Source organism: Sorex fumeus, unplaced genomic scaffold (genome assembly GCF_029834395.1).
Source record: "Sorex fumeus unplaced genomic scaffold, SorFum_2.1 ptg000032l, whole genome shotgun sequence".
NCBI lineage: Eukaryota > Metazoa > Chordata > Mammalia > Eulipotyphla > Soricidae > Sorex > Sorex fumeus.
In genome coordinates, this window is record NW_026606089.1 from 10,276,336 (window position 1) to 10,300,786 (window position 24,451).

Here is a 24,451-nt window from a genome sequence, read left to right on the forward strand (position 1 = left end):
ATATCCCACCTCAAACCCACGTGGCCATGAATTGTTACTGATTGGGTCTCCTAAATTGTACCTTAGCCCTAACCATACCCTTCCCCCAACGATGATGCATCTTGACAGAATTACTCCTATACTCACAGAAATGTCCACATAAGAGATGAAAAGCCCCTGGGAAGCAGCCAGTGCTGGTCTCACATCGATCCGCGGCTAGGCACAACCTGAACTTCTCTTCACTTGGCCAAGTTCCTCTCCTGGCTCGGGGTTAGCGTTCTTGCATGGCATAGGAGGCTTAGGACCCAGGGGGCGCCTTTCAGCCGAAAGGAGGAAAAAAAAAAAACCACCAACACAACACTTAGCTGCAGGGAAGCTCCCAGTTCTAGAGAGGCTGTTTACCAGATCATAACAAGGGCAGGTCTGACTTCCAGAAAGGGACTGGGAGGCGGCGCTGGCGCCAACAGGACCCCAGCTGCACACGGGTTGGTCCAGCACCTGCAAGACTCAGGAGGCGAGGATGCTGTGGTCCTGGGCGCAAACATTCCTTGTCAGCAACATGCTCCTCGCTGAAGCCTATGGATCTGGAGGTGAGATCACAGTCTTTCCTTTCTGCAGCAACTTCATGAAGCAGAAGGCTCAGACTCCCCATTTCCCAGGCCTTGGTCTGCTTAGGTGGGATGACGCCAGGAAATGAAGCCTTGCTCGCTTTCTGTTGTCCCAGGAAAGATTTGATTTTTTTTTCTTTTCCTTTCCCTGCCAGGGGGCTGGCAGCTCCATCTTTGCCATTAAGAACAAAGGCCAGCAGCCACTTTCTCTGTCTTTTCCTCGCCGAGTGGATCGAAACTTGGAGGGGGGTTCATCTCCCTTTCTCCCTCCGGCCCGTTCGGCTTGTTAAAGGGGCTTCGCCTGCACGGAGCAGCCCCCCCAGCACGGGCGCTCCCTCCCCGCCTTCCTGCGGAGGGGCGAGGGAGCTGGGGGCGTGCAGGCGGGGCTGAGACGGGTCCCTCGGCGTGAGGCGCTTCAGGAGCCGGGGTCCGGGGAGAGAGGAAGGGTGTTGTCGGTGGCGGTGGCGCCAGATCCGCGGAGCCGGGAACACCGGAGTTTTATGTAACACCGGCTCGATGACCCGGGGCTTCATTCCAGGGCCGGCCCCAAACTCCCGACGCCCCCCATCGCCCCCCGCCCCGCACTCCGTTCTTGGGCTGTCTCGCATCGGCTCGGAGTTCCACAAGCGCTTTCTCGCTGCTCTGTGGGGTCATCGAGCAAGTGTGTGTGTTGGGGGGGGGGTCCTTCTCCCCAGGACGGAGACAGAGAGTCCCCCGGCTCAGCAGAGGCACTTCCAGGGCGGACTCGGGCTCCTCTGCCCAACCAACACTCAGACTTGGGGCGGGGGGATGCTCCTTTGCTCCACAGGCTGCTTCCAGGACAACGGCCACCTGTACCGGGCAGACCAGTCCTCAGCGGCGTCGGGCCTTCGCTGCCTCAACTGGCTGGACGCACTGAGCAGCCTGGCGTCGGCCCCCAAGACGGGTGAGCATCCGCCTCGGGGCAGCGGGTGACCGGGACCCCCTTCGGTCCTGGCCCGGACACCCCCGGCCCATAACGCTCTCTTCCTCCTTCCCAGGTGCCGGCAACCACAGTTACTGCCGGAACCCAGACCAGGACCCGCGCGGGCCCTGGTGCTACGTCCGCGGTGAGGCCGGGGCTCCCGAAAAGCGGCCCTGCGAGGACCTGCGCTGCCCAGGTACCCACCGGCCCGCTTCCGGCCGCGACCAGCCGCGGGGTCTGGGACCGGCGCCGCGCACGTGTGGCCGCGCGCCGTAGGCCGGCCCCGTTCCGCCCCCCGCGCCGTCCGATTGGTCGAAGCTGTCTCCAGGCCGCGGATCTCAAAGCCCATTGGCCGTCGCCGCCACTCGGAGTGAGCTCATCCTCCGCGAGCCGCTTGTAAACAAGCGTGGGCGGCGAGGCCGGGCGTTTCTCCGCCGAGCGCTCGGCGGGCTCCGGGACCCGGTGGGACCGCTTGGGACCGAGGTCCCAGACCGGGGCCTTTAGAGAGAGTCAGTTTGCTGACCGTTCGTCTGGGCGTCTGTGGCGTGCTAGGCCCCTATAGGCCTTCTCTACACATTTGCTTGTCCCAGTTGTGGTGCAGCCTCACCCGCCCCCCCCTCCCCCCCCGGGATAGTTGGGTTTCAGTGTGGTGGGAGCCCTGCCAGCAGTCATCCCTTTTCCCCGACGCTTAGTCAGGTTCATTTGTGAAATGCTTCTAGACCAGTTTATTTTCCCTTTCTTTTGGCATTGGGCCACACCCAGTACTTAGGGCTTACTCCAGGGATCACACTTGGCTTTACCCAGAGAACATAACATGGAGCTCGGAATCAAAAACCTGGGTTAGCTGCGTGTAAGGGCAGTGCCTTTACCCGAGATCCTATCTCTCCAGTCCTAGGCCAGTTTTGTTTTGTTTTTGTTTTTGGTTAAGAATCAGCAGTTATTGGAGTCGGAGAGATAGCACTGTGGGGAAGGCGCCTTGCCATGCAGCCTATCTGGGTTTGATTTCCCAGAGCCCACCAGGAGTGATCCCTGAGCATCGCTGGGTGTGGCCCCAAAACAAAACAAAAGCAGGTTAGGTGTTTGCCCTGCACAAGGCAGACCCAGGTCCCATCCTGCACCACATAAGGTCCCCTGCGCCCGCCAGGAGTGATTCCGGAGTGCAGAGCCAGGAGTAAGTCCTGAGCACTGCTGGGTGTGGCTCCCAAACAAAACAAAAACAAGTATCCCAGGAGAATCAGGGTTTTTTGTAGAAGGGTAAGATGGTGCTGGGGTAGGAAACAGGGATTCAGGGTGCGGGCACAGCTCTGAGGTTCTCAGGGGTGCCATTTATGGAAGTCAGAGAGCTAGGACAGTGGGCAGGGCTACTAGTCTTGCAAGCAGCTGACCTGGTTTGTTCCCCAGCACCCTGTATGGTCTCTTGAGCCCTGCCAGCAGTAATCACTAAGCATTGCCCAGTGTGGCCCTCCAAAAAAAGTGCCCTTTGTCCAGAGGCCCATAAATCAGGATGTGTTTGACCCCAGAGGCATTTGGGATGAGCCACTTATTAAACACGGTTAAGTCCCACTTCTTGGAGATGCAGATTTTCTGGCAGCCAGGAAACTTGAACTTGGCCAGGTGCAGAACTTAAACAGTTGCAGAATCTCAGTCACATGCTCCTTGTTCTGCATTTTGATGCCAATGGACATGATGATTTAGCCACCGTGGACTCTGGCCATTGTGCCCTGGGGCTTTCCAAAGGCACCCCACATACCTGTCTGGAGACTGAGATTGGGGCTAGCTTGAAAGCAGAAAGGAATGTCCACTGTAAAGGGCTGTCTCCAAGGACCCTTAGAACAGCCCGTGCAAGCCAGAGTCCGCTTGTTGTTTGCAACCCTGGGTCCCATGGGGCAGAGAGCTCCAGGCTAGTTTCTGATGAGACCTGCTTCCCTCCCACTTTACCTCCAGAGACTTCTTCTCAGTCCCTGCCAGCCTCCAGAACTGACTCTGAAGTGACATCTGAAGTACCAGGGGAAGACGAAGTACAGGTGTTTGCGCCTGCCAACGCCTTGCCTGCCCGGAGTGAAGCAGCAGCTGTTCAGCCAGTTATTGGGATTAGCCAGCGTGTGCGGGTGAATCCCAAGGAGAAGAAAGACCTGGGAACCCTGGGTATGACTGCCTCACCTTTCTCCTTTTGTGATATCAAGGGATATCCTTGGGGTTGAGCGATAGAACAGTGGGTAGGGTGTTTGCTTTGCATGCAGCCAACCTCTGGTCAATCCCCGGCATCCCATATGGTCCCCTGAGCACTGCCAGGAGTAATTCCTGAGTGCAAAGCTAGAGGAAGCCGTGGGCATCACTGGGTGTGACCCCCAAACAAAACAACAACAAAGAGATGTCATTTGCTGATCTACGGAGGTGAGGCTAATGGAATTTATCTCCTGTCCTTGGCAGGCAACGTTCTGGGCATTACCATGATAGTGATCATCATAGCCATCGGAGTTGGCATTGTCTTGGGCTACACCTACAAGAGGTCAGTAGTTTCTCTTTTGGACTCTCATGAGAAGACAAGAGGAAGGGGCACAAGGTCAAAATCTGACTCCTTTGTGACCCTTCTATCCAAAAAATGGAATGGGGATAGATATTGAAAGACTACACGATGCAGAGACTTGGTTCTGTTGTTCACTGTGTGGATAAATCTTTTCTTTCGGTGCCTTATTTATTCACCCAGAAGCCTGAGGAGGTAGGCTTTGTTTCCAGTTTTACAGACAAGAGGCCTTTACGAGAGAAGTGACTGGTTCAAAGTTATAGTACCCAGATTGAAAGATAGTACAGAGAGTAGGGTGTTTGCCTTGCATGTGGTTGACCTTGATTTGATCCCTGGCACTGCATATGGTCCCCGCGCACCACTAGGGACATCCCTGAGCACAGATCCAAGAGTAGGCCTGGCGTACAGCCGGGTGTGGCCCTAATACATCCTCCAAAAAAAAAAAAGTTATGTTACCTGAGAGTAGCAGAACCTGGAGTCAAACCTTGTTCACTTTTGTTTTTATTTTGGGGTTACAGCCAGCAGTGCTCAGGGGCTGCTTTTTGGCTCTGGGATCAGGAATCATTCCTGGTGGTGCTTGGGGGAACATAATGTGGTACAGGGATCGAATGGAGTCCACTGCATGCAAGCAAAACACCTTAAATCTTGTATGATCTCTCTGGCCCCTCAGACCCAGTTCTTTTGTTTTGTTTTGTGGCCACACCCTGCAGTGCTCAGGGGTTACTCCTGGCGGGTGCTTGAAGAACCATAGGGGATCGAACCCAGGTGAACTGGATGCAAGGCAAATATCTAACCCACTGTACTATCGCTCTGGCCCCAGACTCATTTCTTATGATACGAGATTTCCTCTATCTAATCTAGCTTTCCCGGTATGGGGAAATCAGACTGGGCAACCTGAATGGCTGAATATTTTCTGAGAGTTACGAAAGTCTGACCATAGAAAAGCTCCAGGCCACTGTTTCTGCATTAGGACTTGAATTTCCTGAGCTGTACATAACAAGATCTTCTCTAGGACGGGAGAAGTGGGTAGAGTGAGCTGGTGGCCAGAGAGGTGGCACTTCTCACCAAGCGAAAGAAAGTGGCAGAGGCTACCTGGGAAACTCAAGGCCATAACCAATGGCTTTGGGCCAGAGGAGGAAAAATGTTTATTTGAGTGACTTCCTGAGATAGCATGTGGAAAAGTTTCTCAAAATAAAGACAAGGGATGTCCAGCCAAGGTCGCATTCATTCTCACAGCAGTGGCTGACTCGGAGAAATTTATTTGCTGTTCTTGAACAAGATCAGGAGATTTGCGTCCAGCCCTGAGTATATATGCTAGTTCTCTTCGACATACGACGTTTCCGTGAAGGAAGTGACATGGTGGCTTATTTTCTAGTGTTTAAGCCCATAATCCTGTTGTATCACTATTACATTACCTGGGGGTGGTAAAAATAGAGTATGAGGAAGTGATGTGATAGCCCACCTATAATTCGAAGTAAGATCTCAATGATGCTGACTGATTTTAACCCTTGAACTATTTCCTCTTTCCTTAATCACTGGATATCATTTGGCTCTCCTTCAATCTTGAGACAATTTATAGGTCTTCAGATTTTGGGGCTTTTGTTATTGTTTGTTTGGCCATACTTGACAGTGCTCAGGGATCACTCCTAGCTCTGTGCTCAGGGATCACTCCTGGTGGGGTTCTTGGGGTGCTGAAGATCTAACCCAGGATGGCTACGTGCAAAGTGATTGCTCTGTTGTACCCACTGTACTATTTCTCCAGCCTCTGCCTCCGGGTTTTTGAAATTCTGAGCTTAGTGCAGAAGCCCAGAAAGGAAATCAGGTCTTTGCTTTTATATCTGCTCCTCTTGATTAATGTAGGTTTGCAGTAAGGCCTAGAGTTTACTTTTCTATCAACTTAAGTCAAGATACTAACTCCCCATCATCATCACTAAACCACGGGACCAGCCCTTTCCTCTGGCGAAGTACTCTGAGAACAAACTGTACAACAGGAAACCACATGTGGGCTAGAGGCAAGCTCTTAGCTTCTCTTGAGTTAGAACAGTGTTTTATGAAAGACAGTTAAACAAAGGTTTTGCCACTCTTCTGCATTTCAGTTTATTAAGTGGGGCTATCTCTGTGTTACATGTAGACAGTAGAATTATTAATTACATTAAATAACTTACAGTTGCCCCTCAACAGATATTCTATGCTCTCTTGGTCAGACCCTACTCTAATAATTTTGCATTTTCTACTCTAATAATCTTACACTAACCTTAGAAGGAACTTTATTTTTTTTGCATGGGGGTGATGGTGGGGGGAGTTGGGAGGCTCCCAAAGAATGCTCAGGATGCATCTGCAGCACTGCCTGATACTCAGGGAGTTATGCAGTGACTGGGGATCAAACTTAGGGGTGTGCATCTCTGACACCCACTTAGAGCAGCACTTTTTATTTTATATTATTTATTTATTTGCTTTTTGGGTCACACCCGGCGATGCTCAGGGGTTACTCCTGGGTCTTCACTCAGAAATTACTTCTGGCAGTGCTCAGGGGACCATATGGGATGCTGGGAATCTAACCCGGGTCGGCCGCGTGCAAGGCAAATGCCCTACCCGCTGTGCTATCTCCCCTCCAGCCCCACTTTCATACCATTTTAAATGAGGTAGGGAGCTGAAACCTTGTGTAGTTAGGTGCCATGTCCAAGCTGCACAGCTAGTAAGATATGTCTAGAAGTATTAGTAGTTCCCCCAGAGTCCAGTGAGTTCTTTTCGTTTCATGGAATAGTTTTCCATTGCAAAGGAAAATAGAAGGTTGAACAAAAATCGTTGGTTTTAGAAGTCAAGAGAAGTCACGATCCACTTCTGAAACACCCAAGTCAGGATGTGACACCAGGCAAGTCATTTTACCTCAGACAGAACTTCCCCATCAGTGAGACAGTGTGAGGTAGGATGAGATACGATGATCCTCCCAGCTCTAACGGTCTCCTTGTCTGTATTGACTGCTACAGCTTAGAGACAGGCCTGGGTTTAAATCCTAGCTCTGTTTACCTGAACATAAGACTTAACCCCTCTGCCTCTCCCTCCCCATCTCAGAAGCCTTGCTCCTCCTGAGAGGCCGTTGAGTTTGCTGTGAGGTGAGAGGAGCGGGCATTCGGTTGGTGTTCAGAAACTCAGCAGCCCTGAGTCACTTTTCCTCTCCCCTACTACAGCTTTGCTCCGACGAAGAAAATGCAGTGGTTCACAGCGATGCAAGTTTTAGAAATAATTTGGTTTTTTTGTTTGCTTGTTTGTATTTTGCTTTTTGGGGTCTCACCCAGCGATGCACAGGGGTTACTCCTGGCTTTGCACTCAGGAATTACTCCCGGTGGTGCTTGGGGGACCATATGGGATGCCAGGGATTAAACCCAGGCCAGCCGCGTGCAAGGCAAACGCCCTACCCACTGTGCTACTGCTCCGGCCCTTTAGAAATGATTTGGAGAGCCCCGTGTTGCCTGCTAGAAATCTGCTATGCCTCCTGGCACCCCAGAGGGGGTGGCAGAGGCCCAGAGCCACTCCATCCACTCCTGCCCACTCTGGTTGGCCCCACACCTCTCCAGAGCAGTCAGGGATAGAGTTGCTGCTACTAGCCTCGAACTCTACCAGAGGCCTAATGGGATGGAGCTTCTCCCAGGCTGGACAGGCTGGCAGGCACTGGGCTTCGTCTCTGGGGATAAAGGCGCAGGCCTTTGTCTTGGTATGTCTTGGCCATGAGTTTCAGATAGTCAGTCTGCATGCACGTGGCCAGTGGCTGCTCCCTGTCCCTTTGTCAGCTCCAAGCAGGTGTGCACTAGCTCCAGAGGGAATGCTTCTTTTCGGATAAAAGGTAAGGGAAAAGCCGTAAGTCAACACCCCTCCACCAACTCAGGAGAGGCTCTGAGTCAGTGAATAAGCCTTTTGTCTTTCTTGGCTGCTGGACAACAGCTTGGCTGCCTTTAGCCCTACTCCAAAGGCAGTGAGAAGGGCTGGGTGACCAGGTGGTCAGCGCAGCAGGTCCAGGGGGGCCTCTCTTAGGTCTTCTTGAGAGCTGGGGACAGCTGCTGCCTTGCCAGGACTCACAAACGCTGTTAATTAGCATGCATGCCTGTTTTGAAGCTTCTAAATGAATGAGTCTATAATCCAGACAAGTCCCAGCACCTGCTTTCTTTATTCTTGACTGCTCTTAGCCCTGCTCTTCCCGATTAATAGAAATTGATTTTTTTTCCCCTTAAAGACTTTTGTTTGATGCAGCCTGATCACAGCCAGATGCCTAGTCAAGGAGGTTGGTGAGATGGGGCCAGAGCGATAGTACAGTGGGGAGGGTGCTTGCTTGCACACAGCCAACCTGGGTTTGAACCCTGGCATTCCGTTCAAACGCGTCCCCAGAATCCTGCCAGGAGTGATTCCTGAGTGCAGAGCCAGGAGTAAGCGCTAAGCACCACCAGGTATGCCCGCCCCCCCCCAAACAAAACAAAACAAAACATGGGGGCCGGATCCATAGTATAGCAGGTAGGGTGTTTGCCTTAGACATGGTTGACCTGGGATCAATCCCCAGAATTCCTTAGGGTCCTGAGTTCCACTAGGAATGATCCGTGAGCATAGAGCTGAGTCAGCCCTGAGCAGAGCCCCAAAGCAAGCAAAGCAAAACAAAACAAAAGAGGCTGGTGTGGGAAGCCTGACTTTGGAATCAAAGCAGATCTTCTGCTATGTGAGGATGTCAGCTTGTAGAGTTGGTGTAAAAAGTAAAGAACATGATAAGTGCATGGCATACAGCAGGACTCAGGTAGCTCTTCACGTTTCGGAGAATGAATGGGAAAACCATCCCTGGAACCTTTGCAGTGTTAGGGAAAGCCCCCAAAATAAAGATTGAAGCCCAAGGCGGGTGGAAGAGAAAGGAGTTTACTGGTGCGGACCAAGAGTTCAGGTCACCCTGGCAACTCTCGGCTGGGACAAAGGATCCACTCTGCTTTTATGTGTTCAGGTGTGGAAGCAAGCAGCCAGATTTGTACAAGCTAATGTGCAGTTAGGCTGCTGAGGTTATGAAGAACAAAGGATTTTGCATTGAACTAACTGTTCTGTCCCAGCTGTCTCGCTCTGGTGGTATGGGCCTCTCTGCACACACAATCCATCACCACCCTCCTTCACAACCCCCCAAACCCATACATTTCCCTCACAGTAGGTTCTCTGAGTGTTGAGTTCTTACCAGGCCCTTACAGTTTTGAAATTCAGGCCTTGGCAAAGTCACTTGCTTGCTCCTCCGATTCTTCCGCAGATCGCCTTTTGGCCATCTTTTGATTTGGGGCTTCCTTAAGAAGATTAAAACCAGCCCTGACAAATTTTTCTTGACATAGACCGCTCTGGTGTCTAGTTTTGGGGGACTGGGATGATAGCTCAAAGGGCTGAAGTGCATACCTTGCATGAGTGAGACCCTGAGCTTGCTCCCTGGCATAATATACCACCCTGTCCCACCAGCACTGCTAAGTATAGCCCTGGGGCCCTTGAGCTCTCAGCCCACACAGGTTACTGCCAAAATGCCCCCTGAGCATTTTGGGAGCACTCCCACTCCAAAAAATAACCTGTTGTCTTATGGAAGCAGACTTTTCCCCTCCATGTTGCAGCGGCTGTAATAAATGAGTAGTACCCAAGGGTAAAGTGAATCAGATTGTGAGCGTGGATGCACTTGATCAGACAACAGCTCCTCGTGGGCCTCCCCTTTCTTTTCTGGGTGGGTGCTTCGGGATCATTGAGCTGCAGGAGTTGGTGTTCAGTGCAGATGCTAGAGAGGTGGCGAGGGTGACTCCGGGAGACGAGCTCACAAATGTGCCCCCCCTCTCATTAAAGTGAGCACCTCTCATGAAAAGGGATCTTTGAGAATGTTAGGGCCTCAGGGTTTTTTTTTTCTTTTTGGGTCACACCCGGCAAGGCACCCTGGCTCTGCACTTAGGAATTACTCCTGACAGTGCTCAGGGGACCATATGGGATGCTGGGAATCGAACCCGGGTCGGCTGGTGCAAGGCAAACGCCCTACCTGCTGTGCTATCGCTCCAGCCCCAGGCCTCAGGATTATTAAGTCAACTTCTTGTTTACAGATGATGAAACTAAAGCCCAGAGAGGAGGGGAGTTGCTGAGGTCATGTAAACAATACTTGTCTTGGCTGGTCAGTGGGAGAATTTCTGGGTTTTGTTTGTTTTGGGGCCACACCCAGGGGTACTCAGAGGACCACGTGGTGCCAGGGGTCATGCCAAGGCTTCTTGCATAGAAAGCAGGTGCTCAGTCCATGACCTTTTTTTTCTCCCTGACCCCTCCAGGAGAGTTTAATTGGGAAATCAAATTAAGATAAAGTTAATTGGTGAGACCAACCCGTATTCAGAGCAAATCACCATAATCCTGTGTTTTAGTTTTTTCAAAATGCTTTCACATTCACCGTCTTTGTTTTGTTGTTTTTGTGTCACACCTAGGAATGCTCAAGGGTTACTCCTGGCTCAGCACTCAGAAATTACTGCTGGCATTACACAGGGAACCGTATGGAATGCTGGGCATTGAACCTGGGTAGGCCGCATACAAGGCAAACACCCTACGTGCTGTACTATCTCTCCGACCCCTCATTTTATTTTGAGGGAGTATTATCCTCAATTCACAGATGAAGTCAAGGTTATGTTTTGCAAAGCGTCATGGAACTAAGGCTAAGCTGGCACCAGGACATAAGAGGAACTGAATTAGACGTGGTGCTTGAATTAGATGTGGTGCTGGGGACTGAACCAGAGTTGGCCGCATACAGTACAAGCACTTTCACCCATGTCCTATCTCTCTAGCCCCTAAAGACTGGTTTTGAGGCATTGTACAAACTTCCTGCCTCCAGAGTCTGCTGTTTTCTCAGTATTCTTTTCTGGTCTCTGAGAGCTTCTGTTATTGTTCTTCATGTCATGAAGGATGTGTGATCTGTATGATCTCAGCCATCTCCCCCGGGGCTGGCTGAAGCAGTGCCATTGGTATCATGAAGTCATCCAACTGCCCTCTGTGGAGTGCGGAGGCGGGGCGCTCCCAGCTGTGCTCAGGGTTTACTCCTGGCTCTGTGCTTAGGAATCATCCCTAGCAGGCTTGGGGACCACATACAGGCAAGTGTCCTACCCGCTGTCTTATCTCTCTGCCCACTCCCCACTACTCTCCTGCCAGCTGCCTGTTTCAAGGCCTCTTTGGGGTAGTCTTCTCCCTGGAAGATTGGCTTTTCAGTTGGGGACTGACCCAAGACCTTACATATGCAAAAATACAGCCTACTGCTCTGCCTCATCCCTGGCCCTGTGGAAGATTTCTGACAGCTCAGCCCACGTATCTAGTTGTTGGCTTCAGAGAATACTGATCTAGGTCCTGGTTGCCAGTTCTGATATGCAGTGTGTTGGGCATTTACCAAACCCTTTAGCCTGTAATAGAGGTGGACTAGTCTTGTGGGAAAAAACCTATACAAGCAGCCAAACATTGGTTTAAGTCACGTCTTTTTTTTTTTTTTTTTGGCATTTTTGGGTAACACCCGGCAATGCTCAGGATTTACTCCTGGCTCTGCACTCAGGAATTACTCCTGGCGGTACATGGGGGACCATATGGGATACTGGGAATCGAACCCGGGTTGGCCGCGTGCAAGGCAAACGCCCTACCCGCTGTGCGGGTTACATTTCTTTGGGGTTACCCCCATCAAGTCAGAATTTCCTTTATTATTAGCCAGTGTCCAGTAGCCTTTGGTTGTAGACTGACATATCCTTGGCAAGTTCCTGAACTTTTCTGGGTCATTTCCTAATTATGAAATCAGTGAAGAACCCAGAGAAATAGAACAGGGGTTAAGGTGCTTGCCTTGGCTGACCGTGGCTGGCTCGTTGGATCCCTGCCACTGCATATGATCTCCTGACACAACCAGGAGTGATTCCTGAGTATAAAACTGGAGTGGCCCCTATGTACCTATGTGGCCTAACCCCATCCCCTGTGCCTTCCCCCGAAAAATGATAGCACCTCATTGTTAAGACTGGACTGAGAATGAAGTGAGATAATGGCGCATCAAGTCCTTAACATGCAGTGAGTGCGCCACGTGAGAATCTCTGAAGAGCTCACTGTCCTTTTGCTCCTTGCATGAATTGGGAGATCAGTGGTTTCTAACCAGGCATTCTACTTTTTGGGACTTCTGCATAGATAGTTCAGACAAATTTATGGGTTAGTACTGTTACATAGTCTCCTGGGTATCTTGAAACCCTGGAGAGAAAAAAAAGTGGTATCTTGTTTTAGAGTCTTTTTCCTGGAGGCAGGTATGTAGTTCAGTGGTAGAGCACGTATCTGGGATGTGTGAGGCATTGGATTCAAAACAGACAGACACACACACACACACACACACACACACACACACACACACACACACACGGCTTTGCTCTGTGCTATCATGTTTCCCAAAGTGGGCAATACTGCCCACTCCCATGGAGTGCTGCAATAATACGGGAGGAAGGGGAGGTGCTGTAGCCACCTCAGGTGCAAGTGTGGGGAGATGCTTTGTTTCCTTAAAGGTAGATTTTCAGGGATGCTCTGAGTTTTTATTTTCAGAGGGGGGTGGTAGGCCAGATAAGTTTGGGAACGTCTACTCTATCATCTTCATTGCATCCTGCTGTAGTGGTGAGAGGTTCATATTACAATCACCCCATTTACAGATGAGAATGCAGAGGCCAGAAGTCCAGGGGGCACTTGTTAAATTAAGGCAGTCAGGCCAAATGGTAATCAAATGTATCAGCTATTGATGTGTTGTGACCATGATCAGCCCACCCATCTGGATTTCAGGGATGGTATCTAACAAAGTCATGGAGGAGGCACAGGCTGAATGCTGGTTTTTTTCTTCGGGGGTGGGGGGGCTTGTGGGGGAGTATCCGTCTGATGGTGCTCAGGGGCTACTTCTGACTTGGTACTGGGGGTCACTCCCAGTGATGCTCGGAAGACCCTGCACTGCCAGAGATGGAACCTGGGACTCCTGCACACAAAGCATGCACTGCAGCTCTTTGCAGCATCTCCCTGCTCTGAATATGTCCTTCTTCTCCCGCCAGGGGGAAGGACCTGAAAGAACAGCACGAGCAGAAAGTATGCGAGCGGGAGATGCAGCGAATCACCTTGCCCCTGTCTGCCTTTTCCAACCCCACCTGTGAGATCGTGGATGAGAAGACAGTCGTGGTCCACAGCAACCAGACTCCAGTGGACCAACTTCAGGAGGGCAGCGCTCCCCTGATGGGCCAGGCAGGCACCCCGGGGGCCTGAGCCCCTCCAGAGTGGGCAGGAGCCCAGGTAGACACCAGCGCAGGCCAGCTTGCCACATCCTACAGCTGGGAGGATATATACTTTGTGTTGTGGTGAAAGCCCTCCCCATCTCTCCCCCCGCCCCCTCTCGTATGACTTCCAAGACACAGACAGGTGTCACTGTGGGCTGAGGGTGACACAGGTGCACCTCCCAGTGCACCTTCTCCATTTCTTAGAGCAGTATTTTGCCTGCGGATGGAAACAGCGGCAGCCTCACAGCAAGCTGTGCTGCTGACAAGGGCTTCCAAACACAGCCTGTGCTTGGGGTGGGCAGGGGGCTCCTCCGGACTCCTCTCTGCTTTCTTCCCCAAGATGGTCTCAGTGTCCGCCTTTCTGTTTAACTCCATACACTTGAGTGGCGCATGCTGTTATTCCTAGTTCAGGTCAAGAGGGGCATTTCAAAGTATAGATTTAGTTTTTTTTTTTTTAATATTTGGGATGGAACTCCCCACTGACCTCTGAGAACCGGAAATAAGTCTGGACAAAAGTGAAAGCTCTGGGCCGAAGGGATCTAGGCTAGGGGCTGCTGGGAGTGCGGCCAGCTTGTTGGCGGTGATGTGCCTTGACAACTTTGTGCTGGGCACGGGTCCAGGGCCCAGGGCCTTTTCCTGTTTTGAAAGGAAAGGAAGAGAAGAATTGCACTTAACGTTCCACTTAGGAGCACCCAACTGCCTTAGGCCCAGGAGCTGAGGTGGCCCAGGCGGTGTCTGCATTTTGCAGGGGTTAAGAAGTAACCTATGGAAAAGGGACTGTGGGGAGCAGGGGGCTTGCAAGCTATTTCTGAGATGTTAATCTGGACCTACACTGGGAGGCAGAGTGAAGAGCCCCAGGGCCGGTTCCTAGAGTGGCCTGAGCTTGCAGGTGCCCTGTAGCTTCCTGGCCAGGCCAGTGCCTTCCAGTGGGGCAGTGGGGTGAAAGCCATAACCTATGACTTGTTCAAGTCAGAATCACTGGGGGGAGTGGGCTTCGGAGCAAATGACCCCCACAGGCCCAGAGGGGGAAAGTGACACATAAGGTCATAGAGCTCCATCATTTTGTGCCACACTGTGCCAGTGGCTGAGCAGAGCTGCTAAGCCTGGAGAGCACCGGGAGCCTTAGCCATGCTCCCCATCCACAGTTTCCTTCCTTCGCCCCTCAGGGAGAGGTGGGAGAGTGGGCTCATTCTCGTCAGCGGCTGTTCAGTAGAGTGGTTTGCTAAGGGAACCTAGGCCTCAGAGGTCCCTGACCTTAGAGATGCCGAAGAAGAAAACATTACTGATTTTTACTTTTCTATAAAAGCATTTCTCTGTATACATGTTTTATATACCTCATTCTGACACCTGCATATAAGTGCAGGAAATTGCTCTGCATTCGACTTCTATTAAAAAAAAAATCCAAACAACGTCACACTGTTTTTTTTTTTGTTGTTGTTGTTTTGTTTTTTGTGGGGGCCAGGACACTTCCTATAAACCAAGAAGCTTTGGTTACTTCATCAGCACCCATGTGGTGAACTCAGGTTTTCTCCTTCACCCTACGTAATTAGGTTTTAATAAGAACTGTTTGGGGGGCTGAAGCTATAGTACAGTGGGGAGGGCATTTGCCTTGCACGTGGCCAACTGGGGTTGGGTCCCCAGCGTCTCATAATGGTCCTTCGCCAGGAGTAATTCCTGAGTGCAGAGCCGGGAGTAACACCTGTGCATTGTTGGGTATGACCCCCCCCCCAAAAAAAAAAACAAGAATTGTTTGATATGGTGAGGCAATAAATGGGGGGGAAATGCTATAGATAAAAACGTCAGGAGAGGGCTGGAGCAACAGCACAGCGGGTATGGCGTTTGCCTTGCACGTGGCCAACCCGGGTTCGATTCCCAGCATCCCATATCACTGCCAGGGGTAATTCCTGAGTGCAGAGCCAGGAGTAACCCCTGAGCATCACCGGGTGTGACCCAAAACGCCAAAACAAACAAAAAAGTCAGGAGATAATTGTAGCTGGTGACAAGGTACAGTTAAAATCAAAGAAATGGAAAGACAAAGTAGTTGTGTTTGGATGGAGAGTTTTGAAAGCATGATTACATGTTTTTGTTGTTATTTCTTTGTTTTTGGGCCATATCCAGTCGTACTCAGGGTTTACTTCTGGTTCTGAGCTCAGGGATCATTCCCGATGGGCTCAGGGGACCAAAAAGGGTGACGGGGATTGAACCCAGGCCGGCTGCCAGCAAGGAAAACATTCTACCCACAGTACTATCACTCAGGCCCCCTGCTTACACATGATCAGGACTCATTCTTCGTCACCCCGGCCCAGCAACTGCAGCCTCCACCTTGACTGCTACCATCCACCACCAGAAATCTGATTGAAACTGCAGGAATCCCGTATGGAAGCTGGTCACTACAAATCCTACCCCTCGGCATTCTATTGGAGGTGGAAATAGTTCAAATACCCAAGCTACAGAACTTACCAGGTTGGCGTCAGCAGAGCTTGTTTGGCAGGGCCAAAGGATGGATGCATGTGTGTGTGTGAGATGTGCCTCACTGGGCTGTCATGCCAGTGTGCTGCGCTGGGGAAGGTTCCTTGAAGGGGGATTCATATGTTTCCAGATGGAAAAAACTACCAATAGGGTATGAGCCTCCAGGAATAGGCAGTGTGACATATGCCCATGTCCAGACGCTACTCTAGAGTCTACTAGAAAGGGCCACCCCAAGATACCAGTTTTCCCAGAACCAGATTCTGCCTTTAAGCTGGATTCAAATTTTGGGAGAAATCACCTTTGGAAATATGCCTTATATTGTACCCAGGATCCCACTAATCAGACGGCACCATCCTGCCCAAATTCCCTTCCATATTCTGATGTACAGAATCAAGGCACCTATGCTTTCAATCATTTGTAGGGAAACACAAGTAGGAGGAGGGAACTTCTCATTGTGAGCATGGCATCCAGTCCAGTGCAGAGAACATCAAGATATCCAGCCTCTAGGGGTATGTGAATTTTAGCAGGTGGGAATGATGGGTCCTGAGGAGAGGACTGCTGGGATGTTCAGTTCAGTCACAGATGTTCCAAGGACTGGGTTACTGCCTCCGGTGTGATGTACATGTTCTCCAGAGGTGGGTGCCTACATAAGGCAAGGTGATTAGAATCGGGGGGTATTTCTATAACTAGGGAGAACTCCCTGTTGTGTGGAGACGTGTGACCTTGAAAGTAGCCAGCAGCGTTTCTTTAGAAGGAAGCTTGGGAGGCCTCATACTTCCTGAAAGGCCTGCAGTCTGCACATTCATCATCTTGAACCAGGACCCAAGTCATTTTTCACGTTTGTAACATCAGTTAACTGTTTAATTTATTTGGTCTGATCAATGGCCCGGCATGGGCCCACAACTCTCACACTTGCTATGCATAGCTGAGACATAGCCAGCCATGCAATGCTGGGAGCCCAGTCCTAACACAAATGCCCCATGAGTGTGGACTGTCAGAGCAAGTAAATTCTGGTCAGACATGATAGCTCATCCCACGACTCCTCAGGTCTATGTACAGTATTTCACATGTCACCCAACAACATTAACAGCAATCATTCTTCTGCGTCACTCCTACCCGTCCCCCTCCCCCAATACAATCACCACACATTGCAGTAATATCCCCAACCCAACCCCATTTGTTAAATATGGTACAAGTTCACAGACACCTAGGCGGAGACAAATCTACTTGTGCTGAAGAGTCCCAGGAGCCCTGGAAGCTAAGGCGGAATGAGCCTCTTGGGTTTTCGAGCTCTTAAAACTGGGTTTCAAGAGCTGTGGCCAGGAGCAAGTAAGCTGGCTAGCCAGCATGGGAGGTAGAAGCCAGATTTAGCCCAGCCCAGCGGGCTGTCCCCTGGCATCTCAACTCTCGATCTCTGTCACCACCTCCTTCCACCCACGCTGCTTCTTGGATCAGGTCTGGTGAGCAGTGGCTGCCATAGACAGGGACAAAAGGATGGTGAGGTCCCTTCTCCCACAGTGACACACTGGTCTGCCAAGGAGCCACATCGTCCTCCAGAACCCATCTAACTTTGGGCAAAATGACTTGGGCTTCTGGCCAAGAACCAAGCAGGGCCTGAGCGACAGTGGCAGTCCCCAGTCTCCTCCTGCACCTGTTGGGTGACTGCTGTGCAGGCAGACCAGGCGCTGCTCAGAACTTCTTAGCCAGTTTCCAGCGATCGATCCAGTCCGAGACCCTGTGGCGAAAGTGTCCCCTCGCCCTGGACTTGCCAGAGCCACCACCCGGGACATGAGCAGTGCAGCCTTTCATCTGCCAGAGGGACTCTTCAAATCTACTCCCTCAAACCCTGCTCCAGGAATGAGGGGACTCGGTGTGGGAGGGAGGTAGCACCACTGTCATTTCACAGCCTGGGCATCCACCTGGCCAGCCAGCAGTCCTCCTCTCGTCCAGACTCCCACTCCAAGTCCTCCTGTACCCTAGGTGGGGCGGAGGTGGCTGAGTTCACAGACGGCTTCACCGTGATCTCCAGCCCCCGGGTCTGGGTCCCGCTGAGTAGTGTGCCAAGAGCCTCCTCGAGTCCCACGGCCAAGGAGTCCCCAAGTAACAGACTCCTCGTGGCCCAGGGTCAGGCCAATGTTTTGTTTTCCCTCTTCACAGCTTTCAGGTGAGTGTTGGATTTACAGAGTAACCCGGCCCCCAAACCTGTGGAGATGCGTTTCCCTGTTCGCTGCGCCCGACAGCCTCCTGGGGAGGTAGTAGGGATGGCTTGTCCCACTTCTTCTAGACAAGCCTCCAATCTGCAGAAAGCCCGGATGGCCCTGTCCACCACAGGGCCAGGGCGCAGAGGGGGCAACGCTGGTTGTGAAACACCCCCTGCAGGGGGCTCGGCCGGGGTTATGGGGGCGAGTCCCTGGTCAGGCCGTACTGCAAGCTCACAGTGTGGTCCAGCTCCTCCAGCTCAGCGGGCAGAGGGATGGCCAGCTCCCCCAGGTACAGGGAGAGGGCCTCAAAGGAGTCCTCCAGTTTTGAGAATGCTGGTCTAGAAAGAAAGGGGGTGAAGAGATAGGTGAGCGGTGGGCAGAGCCAAAGGTCACATGAAATCCTAACACTTTTTTCCCCCGCTTTTTGGGCCACACCCAGCGATGCTCAGGGGTTACTCCTGGCTCTGTACTCAGGAACTACTCCTGGCGGTGCTTGGGAGACCATATGGGATGCTGGGGATCAAACCTGGGTCGGCCGTGTGCAAGGCAATCTTCAGAAAGAACTAAGGCTAGCCATATACAAGTGAGATATATATATATATATATATATATAATATCTATACTATCCAGCTCCCAAAATCCTAACACTTCTTCTTCTTCTTTTTTTTTTAAATTCGTGAAACACCATGAGGTATACTTGTAGACTTACACACTTTGGGTGCTTGGGTTTCAGTCATACAATGATCAAGTGCCCATTCCTCCACCAGTGCCCATTCTCTACCACCAATGAACCCAGTAGCCCTCCCACCCCTTTTCCCCCCACCCTGCCCCACCTCTGTGGCAGGGCATTCCCTTTTGCTCTCTCTTTCCTTTAGGGTGTTGTGGTTTGCAATAGAGGTATTGAGTGGCCATAGTGTTCGGTCTATAGTCTACTTTCAGCACACATCTCGCATTCCGAGCGAGTCCTCCAAACACCCTTTACTTGGTGTTCCCTTCTCTATCTGAGCTGCCTTTCCCCCCAGCATGTGCTGCCGGCTTCCAAGCCGGAAATTCTAACACTTCTATGTTTACTCCTCTTTTGTGTTTTTTCTTAAACTTCTCTCCTTCTCTACTCTGACCACTATATTTTAAATTGTGATATGCACTGTTCCTTTTTGCTTGGTTTGGCTATTTTCCCACAGCATTTGTCATTTTTTAGAATCCAATGTAATTTATTACGTTTATTGGAATCAACTTTCTTTGTTAAAATGTAAACTGTGTGGTGGGTCCAAGGGACTGAACCTTGGTCAGCTGTGTGCGAGGCAAGCTGCCTACCCCACTGTACTATTGCTCTGACCTGTTTAAGCTTTGTTTAAAGGGGAAAATTAATTCAGTGAATAAAAATGCTCACTATAGGGCCAGAGAAATTGTACGATTAAGGTGCTTGCCTTGTATGCAGCTAACCCCAGACTGATTCTCAGTACTGTACAGCCCCTAAAAAATGCGGAGGTGACCCCTGAGTACTGCAGGGTGTATCACAACCTCCCCGACACAAAACAAAAACAAAACAGAAAAAAAAATTACCAAAAAAGGGGCAGGGCATTTGCCTTGCATGTGGCCGACCTGGGTTTGATCCCCAGCATCCCATATGGTTCCCTAAGCACTGCCAGGAGTAATTCCTAAGTGTAGAACCAGGAGTAACCCCTGTGCATCACCGAGGGTGACCCAAAAAGGCACAAACCAAACCCAAACAAAACAACATGGCTGGCTCTTTCAGCCTGTGCTTGCCCCGAACACAGATTTCCCCCCCTCTCCCCTTTCACATCTTTCTAAGCAAGTTTCGTTCAATAAAAACTATTTTGCTTCACACCACACACACATATACACACAATCACTAAGTACACACGAACACACACACACACACTATAGTGTAGTAAGAAGTACTGCAAAGCTGGAAACTTCTGAAAAATCACATTATGTATATTATAACATGTTTAGACTTAACAGTTGCATGTAGTCAATAACAGTGAAAAATGAGAAGACTAGGTCGTAACAAGGAGAGTGCAAAAACAGAAAACTTTCCTCTATTTGGGATGTTTTAGCTCAGGCATATTTGGATATGGATAGGGAACACAGATTCTGTTAGAATAACAGAGGTTTTGGTGAATTTTCTTCCATTAATATCTATTTTGGCGGTGGCTCTGGGGATTACATCCGAGACCCATCCATTTGAGGCATGAACACAGCTGCTGAGTGCATTCCTTGCCCTTAACATTTTTCTTTTATCTTTATTTCATTTCTTTGATTTATGCTATGGTACGCGGAATAAGCTCGGGGTGCCACACATGCAAGACAAATACTACTGCGGAACCCTCTTTTTTTTCATGTACAGGCCATGCCCTGTGGAGTTCAGGGGGTCATAAAGTCATAAAGAATTAAGGATTAAGCTCAGAACCTACTTGCTAGGTTCTTGCTCTACCACTTAGCTGTCTCCCTTGTGCCCCACTTCACCTTTAATGTAAAATGTAGTTCCAGTGGCTGGAGACAGTACAGAGATGAAGGCACCTGCCTTGCATGTGGCTAGCCTTAGTTCAATCCCTGTCATCACATGAAGTTCCCTGAGCACAACACGTATGGCTCAAGCCATACCGCACCTTCAAAAAGAAATGCAGGGGCCAGAGAGAAAGTACAAAAGCCAAGGTGCTTATCAGGCATACCAACAATCTGAGGTTGATCCCTAGTACTGCAGATGGTCCTCCAAGCCCCACCAGGAGTGATCCCTGAGCACAGAGTAAGGAGTAAGTCCTAAATCCCGCTTGGTCTGGTTACAAAAACAAACAAAAAGAGCAGTTTTGTGCTCTACTTGTTTGTTCTGCTTTTTGGCCATACCCAGTGGTGCTCAGGACTCCTAGTGGAGCTAGAGGGACCATATGCGACTATAGATCAAGGATCCAATCCAGATGGGCCGACGATACACTAGGGATCCGATCCAGGTGGGCTGCGTGGAAGCCAAGTCCTTAACCCTGGTTAAATCTCTGGTCCCGTGCTCTATGCTCGACTTCTGACCCCTGAAGATTTCTTTACATGGCTCCGTCTCTGTTATCTGTGTCACTTGCTACAAGGCCCACGTTTTAGTCCTCCCTGGAACTGACATGTCTGCTTTCAGATGGCAATAACTGTTGATATGACATCCCTGAGTTCAAGGCATTTGTGACCCCTGTGGCTGGAAAGGAACAGCCTCAGGCTGGAGTAAGCACCACCAGACAGTGAACGTGGGGAACGGGGCGAGGTACCAACCTGCTCTCGGGCTCCAGTTTGCAGCAGATAGCGGCCAGGGGGAAAAAGGCTGGGGGGCAGTCTGTGGGGACAAACTTCTCCCAGAATAACTTCACGTTCAGGCCAAAGTCCAGTGTTCGTGGCAAGCAGTCCGGATCTGCATACACCTGCCCAATAATCTGCAGGCGAAAAGAAGGCTGGTCAGAAATGCTGGGCCGTGGCAGTACAGAAGACGAGGCCTTGCAGATGGCTGGAACTGCAAGTTTGGTCCGAATCCCTAGCACTATATACGGTTCCCCTGAACACTGCCAGGGACCACTCTTGGGCACTGAGCGAGGAAAAGCCCCCGAGCACTGCTGGGTGTGCCAACCCCCACCAAAAAAGAAAAGGAATTAACCATGGAGAATGCTCCCATGTGGGAAGGATGGGCAGAAATCACTTGGGAAAAACAAGGCTGGCTGCTCTCACCTCTCTCTCCACCTCTTACTAACCCACCAAGAGTCTGAGTATTGAGGAGGATGGAAGAGATGTCACTGCAGCACAAGCACGCTGGCATGTGGAGGGGGCAGCGCCCACACATTCCGCCCTGCCCTGCTATGGCCCCATTATGTCCGTGTCCCCTGTCCAAGTTCAGGCTGTGTGAGATGATTCATTTGGCATTTCCCTAGTGCTTCGCGCGTAGTGCGTGTGCAACTAATTTCTATGAAAGAAAGCAATTCAAAAAATCTTTTCTTTGCTTGTCGCTCCTCTATCATTCACCACGCTGGAGGAATTATTCAATGAATGTACCCGAGTCCTCTGAGAGAGACTAAGCTCTTAAGGACAAGAACTTTCCCAAGATTCTCCCTAGACCCCAAGAAGCCAGCATGAGTTGGCACTTTCTGGAGTGATTACTTCCACTTGTTGGGCAGAGGATGCTGGGGCGGGAAGGTGGGCACCACCAGGGCCTGAGGAAGGGGTGACAGAGCAGAGAGCTGCACCTGGCCCAAGCTAGATGTCATCAACACGAACATTCTCCTGCCTCTCCTAGCAGAATTCTGAATCTCATCTGCCCTTTTCTACTTGGTCTAAGTTTTTTTCAAAATTAAACTTTCTTCACCGTAAGAAACCCTGCTCAGAGACTCACGAATGAATCTCGGAAGACAGCTGCTGACACAGAGCGGTCCCCGGACCCCATGCCGAGCTGGGCACCAGGGCGCCTCAGATGGAGCAGACTACTGCTCCATCTGCCTACTCCAGAAGAAAACCCTGGTGGCCACAAACCTCTGGAAGAAAAACCCAGGTACGGGGTTTTCTGGGTCACACCCGGCGAAGCACAGGGGTTACTCCTAGCTCTGCACTCAGGAATTATTCTTTGCGGTGCTCAGGGGACCATATGGGATGCTGGGAATCGAACCCAGATTGGCCATGTGCAAGACAAACGCCCTACCTGCTGTACTATCGCTCTAGCCGCAAAACCCAGGTACAGGGAACCAGTGACTGAAAACTCCAGGCCATGTGGAGGCAGGTATGGGCGGTCCCTCCCCATCTCCCCGCCCATCTGGTGTGCTGGCAGTGACGCCCACAAATTACCTCTGGGCGCCATTTAAGAGCATTAATGGCCATGATCCAGAGACTCACAAATGAATCTTGGAAGATGGCAGCTCACCACAGAGATGTTTTCAGACCCTAATTATTTAAAATTTTATACATCCTATACTATTCATTACAAGCAATATAAAATAAATTACTTAGCCTCTGCTTGTGGGCCGGACTTTAGTGGTGGTGAGGAAATTCAAAATAATGGTGGAGGGTAGGAGTAGTGATGGTGGGATTGGTGTTGAAACATTGAATGTAATCAATTACTTTGAACAACTTTTTGAAAATAAAATTGAAAAAAAAAAACCAATAAGGAAACCCTGCTCAGGGACCAGAGCAATAATACAGTGAGTAGTGCTGGAGTGGGAGCACACGGTCAACCCAGGTTTGATTCCCAGCATCCAATATGGTCCTCCAAGCCGTGCCAGAGTGATCCTTGAGCACAGAGCCAGGAGTAAGCCCTGAGCAGAGCCAGGTGTGGCCCCAAAATGAAACAAAACTAAATAAAAACCCTGTCCAATTCTTCTCAGGAAACCAGTAACATATCTACTGACACATTAAGGAGACTTAATAGTATCTGTAGGATAACATTGGTTTGTCCTTTCTGCCTTGCCATAGGGAGCTTAGGTTTATTGGGTTGCTCCCATCACAGTGCTCCCATTCCTCTGTGTTTGCTTATAACCTCTTTCTTTGTGCTCTGTTGACATGTAAATACTGTTTTTCTCTTCATAAGTCCTTTGCATAGTTAATTCAGAGCAATGTCCTTTTTGTATGGAAACAAGAAGACAGTTAATGCTATGCTTTCATAACTTAGGAGTTAACTGACTGAATAAAATTTACCTCCTGGACATCTGTTCTCTCGACTTAAGCCTTAGCTGCCCTTACTTCCTAGCATCCCAAAAGCAGGATCCTGACGAGAGACTGGATGGACCCAGGGCAAGCTGTGAGCTATGTGCTACCCTGGCATCGAAATGGGCCTGGCCAAAGCACCATAGTACTTAACTATAAGTTAAGAGCATGGTCATGGACAAATTCTGTCATGATCCAAAAAGTAATAACTAGATTTGGACCCTGCTAGGGTTAGGAATAATTAATCTGGCCTGAACACTGTAGTCTGAGTCGTGCGAGATGTTCCCAGAAGAGCCACCCTACATGCTCAATGTATCTCTCACTGTGTCCATACAAAATAACTAATATTAAGAAGTAGAATTAAGATAGTAATTAAGATATTAAGTTATTGGACTAAGGAGAAGAGGACTACCCCTAGGTGGTGTTTCTGCCCTTGAGACTGATGGGTGGTCAGGAAGGGCTTTCTTATGTTGATTTTGCTACCAGACTAGAGAGAGTGGGAGAGAGAGGAGAGAGAGCAGGGTAGCAAGATGGAGCATGGAGAGACTAGCAAGGGGGACAGAGGGAGAAGAATGTGGAAGAAGAATACAGGAGCAGACACATGGAGAGAGAGCCCAGGCTGTGAGATGGAGTGCGGAGAGATGAGTGGGAGATACAGGAGGAGACGGGAATGAGGGACAGTGTGAGACTAGAACTGGGAGCTTAGTGAGACTGGAACAGGCACGTGGGGAAAATGGAATAAATGGCAACTGATCATCAATCAA

The 24,451-nt window shown here is 50.3% G+C and overlaps 2 protein-coding genes across 3 annotated transcripts in view; one reads left to right on the forward strand and one right to left on the reverse strand.

The window, feature by feature from the left end:
- The first annotated feature begins 347 nt into the window (after positions 1-347).
- PIK3IP1 (phosphoinositide-3-kinase interacting protein 1) lies at positions 348-14,738 on the forward strand. The gene is made up of 6 exons (XM_056116498.1): positions 348-569; positions 1,396-1,512; positions 1,607-1,726; positions 3,475-3,675; positions 3,961-4,039; positions 13,117-14,738. The coding sequence occupies exons 1-6, from the start codon at positions 500-502 to the stop codon at positions 13,322-13,324; spliced, it is 795 nt and encodes a 264-aa protein (XP_055972473.1). The 5' UTR covers positions 348-499; the 3' UTR covers positions 13,325-14,738.
- Positions 14,739-16,655: 1,917 nt separating this feature from the next.
- The window catches only part of LIMK2 (LIM domain kinase 2), a 68,946-nt gene continuing 61,150 nt past the window's right edge, over positions 16,656-24,451 (reverse strand). For both annotated transcript variants that reach the window (XM_056116494.1, XM_056116495.1), the window contains 2 exons: positions 21,282-21,439; positions 16,656-18,343 (listed from right to left, as the gene is read on the reverse strand). In XM_056116494.1, the coding sequence (XP_055972469.1) occupies positions 18,199-18,343; positions 21,282-21,439 (303 nt within the window). In that variant the 3' untranslated portion in view covers positions 16,656-18,198. The remainder of the gene's footprint in view (positions 18,344-21,281; positions 21,440-24,451) is intronic.